The sequence below is a fragment of the Tachysurus fulvidraco genome, chromosome 6 (genome assembly GCF_022655615.1).
Source record: "Tachysurus fulvidraco isolate hzauxx_2018 chromosome 6, HZAU_PFXX_2.0, whole genome shotgun sequence".
NCBI classification, from domain to species: Eukaryota; Metazoa; Chordata; class Actinopteri; order Siluriformes; family Bagridae; genus Tachysurus; species Tachysurus fulvidraco.
Window position 1 is genome coordinate 2,559,113 of NC_062523.1, and position 2,521 is coordinate 2,561,633.

The following is a 2,521-nucleotide window of genomic DNA, read 5'->3' on the forward strand; positions in this document are numbered from 1 at the left end:
GAGAAAGGAGACGAGAAGAGAAGAGAAGAGAAGAGAAGAAACAAATAAGAGAAGAGAAAGGAAAGGAGGAAACATGAGAACAGTTTCATCTTTTCCTTCCTTTCGTTCTTCTGTTCTCTTCTCTTCACGAGGGGCGAGGGAGAGAGGGAAGGGAATGAGGGAGGGAGGAGGAGGAGAGGAGCGGAGCGAGGAGAGGAGAGGAGAGGAGAGGAGAGGAGAGAGAGACGAGGAGAGGAGAAGCGGGGAGGAACGGGCAGGGGAGAGGAACGGAGTGAAGGAGTGATAGGAGAGGAGAGGAGAGGAGAGGAGAGCGAGAGGAGAGGAGGGAAGGGAGAGGGGAGCGAGGGGAAGGGAAGGAAGAGGAGGGCAGAGGGGAGAGAAAGGGCGAGGAGACAGAAATCAGGGACGGAACAGGAAAGGGAGGGAAGGAGGAAGTAGGAGAAGGAGAGAAGAGGAGAGGAGAGGAGAGGAGAGGCGACGGAGAGGAGAGGAGAGGAGAGGGAGAGGAGAGGTAGGGAAGAGGAAGAGGGAACGGGAAGGGAGGAGGAGGGGCGAGGAGAGGGAAAAGGGAAAGGGAGGGAAGAGGGACGGAGAAGGAGTGATGCTGATATAGATGAGGATAGTATAATGGTATTAATTCTAATGTTTGATTCTCTTCTTTATATTCTCTTATGTATGACTTCTCTTCTCTTCTCTTCTCTTCTCTTCTTTCCTTTCATCTTTTCCTTCATTTTCCTTTACTTTCATCTTCTGTTCTCTTTTCTCCATCTCCTTACCATACCTTTCCTTACCTTACCCTTTCTTTCCTTCTCCTAATTTTTTCTCTTCTCTTCTCTTCTCTTCTCTTCTCTTCTCTTCTCTTCTCTTCTCTTCTCTTCTCTTCTCTTCCTTTTCCTTTCCCCCAACAACCAGAACAATAACAACAGCAACAAATACAAACTCCTAAAAACTTTTCTCTTACAGAAGTAACGAGTGATTCTCTAAACGCTCTAAAGACAACAGGGCTTCAGTCTGCCTGATGAGACAGCTGGTCTGATGAGGTTACATTCAGAGAAAACATTATTGTGAACTTTCACAGCCACAGGCTTGACAATAACACACACAGAAACGCACTAGCTTGTGATTTTCTCCTTACAAAGTTTGACACTTGAAGGTTATCTATGAATGTGTTCTACTGAGGCTGATCAAAGATCTTCACCAACACTGCAGCGCACTCACTGACATCCAGCAGCCCGCTAACTACACACAGCAATGCATGCTGGGAGAATCTGCTCCGTCTTTTTCTTCTTCTTCTTCTTCTTCTTCTTCTTCTTCTTCTTTACAAGACAAGACCCTTCGCTCAAGCTTACAGTCTAGTGGGCTGTTATGTACATATCGAGAACGGCAACGAGGATAAGGGCTCCTTTTATTTTCAGGGCTGCTGAAGTACAAAAGTAAAACTCCGAAAGTAACAGATGCTTTAAAGATATTACTCTTAAAGATACCTGTTCGATTAACTGGACTTCTAGGCTGTTCGATAGATAATCCTCTCAACGCTTTAACACACTTACCTTAATTTATACACACTAACAAACTTTCATACACTTACTTATAGAAATATATACTTTCTAATTTATGTATTTAATCATGCTTATGTAATTACAAATATTTACTTCCATATATGTGGGTATGCCATACATTTACTAAGAAAACATACATACATACATTTAATTATTGATGTATTTCTTATGGAATTTTACCTACATTTATGTATTTATACCCTTGAGAATTTGCATACATGTAATAATTTACGTACTTTTGTAAAAACTTACAAACATTTACCTACATTTACTTAATTATGTACTTACTTCAAAAACTTACAATTATTATTATTATTATTATTATTATTATTATTATTATTATTATTGTTGTTGCTGTTGTTGCAGTTATTATTATTATTATTATTATTATTATTATTATTGTTGTTGTTGTTGTTGCAGTTATTATTATTATTATTATTATTATTATTATACAATTATTAACAACATACAATTATTTAAGTAAAACTTGTGTTTGCGTTTCCTTTTTACACACAACATTTTACTCACATTTACTTATTTACATACTCACTATAAAAATGACTTACATCTTCCTATTCATGTACCAACTTACAAACAAACAAACAAACAAACAAATATTTATTTATTTATTTACGTACTTAGATGAAAGGTTACCTTCTTTTACTTATTTACGTATTTAGAGACTTATTTATTTCCGTACTTACAAAATTTTTGTATTTGTGCACCTGGGAACTTCCCTACATTTAATAATTTACATAATTCTTCTCCATAAGTTTTACGTAGATGAACTTATTTATGTACTTAGCCTAACTACATATAAATGCATATATGTTTAACAATAAATACTTACTAACATAAAGTAAAATAGATTTACTCGTAATGTAATTACATACATACAGATTTCTACATACGTTTTATTATTTACGTACTTTCGTATTAAAGCTACATACATTTACTTTTTT

The 2,521-nt window shown here is 36.7% G+C and overlaps 1 protein-coding gene across 1 annotated transcript in view; it reads right to left on the bottom strand.

Moving 5' to 3' along the window:
• Positions 1-768, bottom strand: part of LOC113635050 (receptor tyrosine-protein kinase erbB-4-like) — a 31,774-nt gene extending 31,006 nt beyond the window's left edge. The window contains exon 1 of the mRNA XM_047814549.1: positions 681-768. Coding sequence (XP_047670505.1) covers positions 681-768 — 88 coding nt within the window. The remainder of the gene's footprint in view (positions 1-680) is intronic.
• Positions 769-2,521: the final 1,753 nt, after the last annotated feature.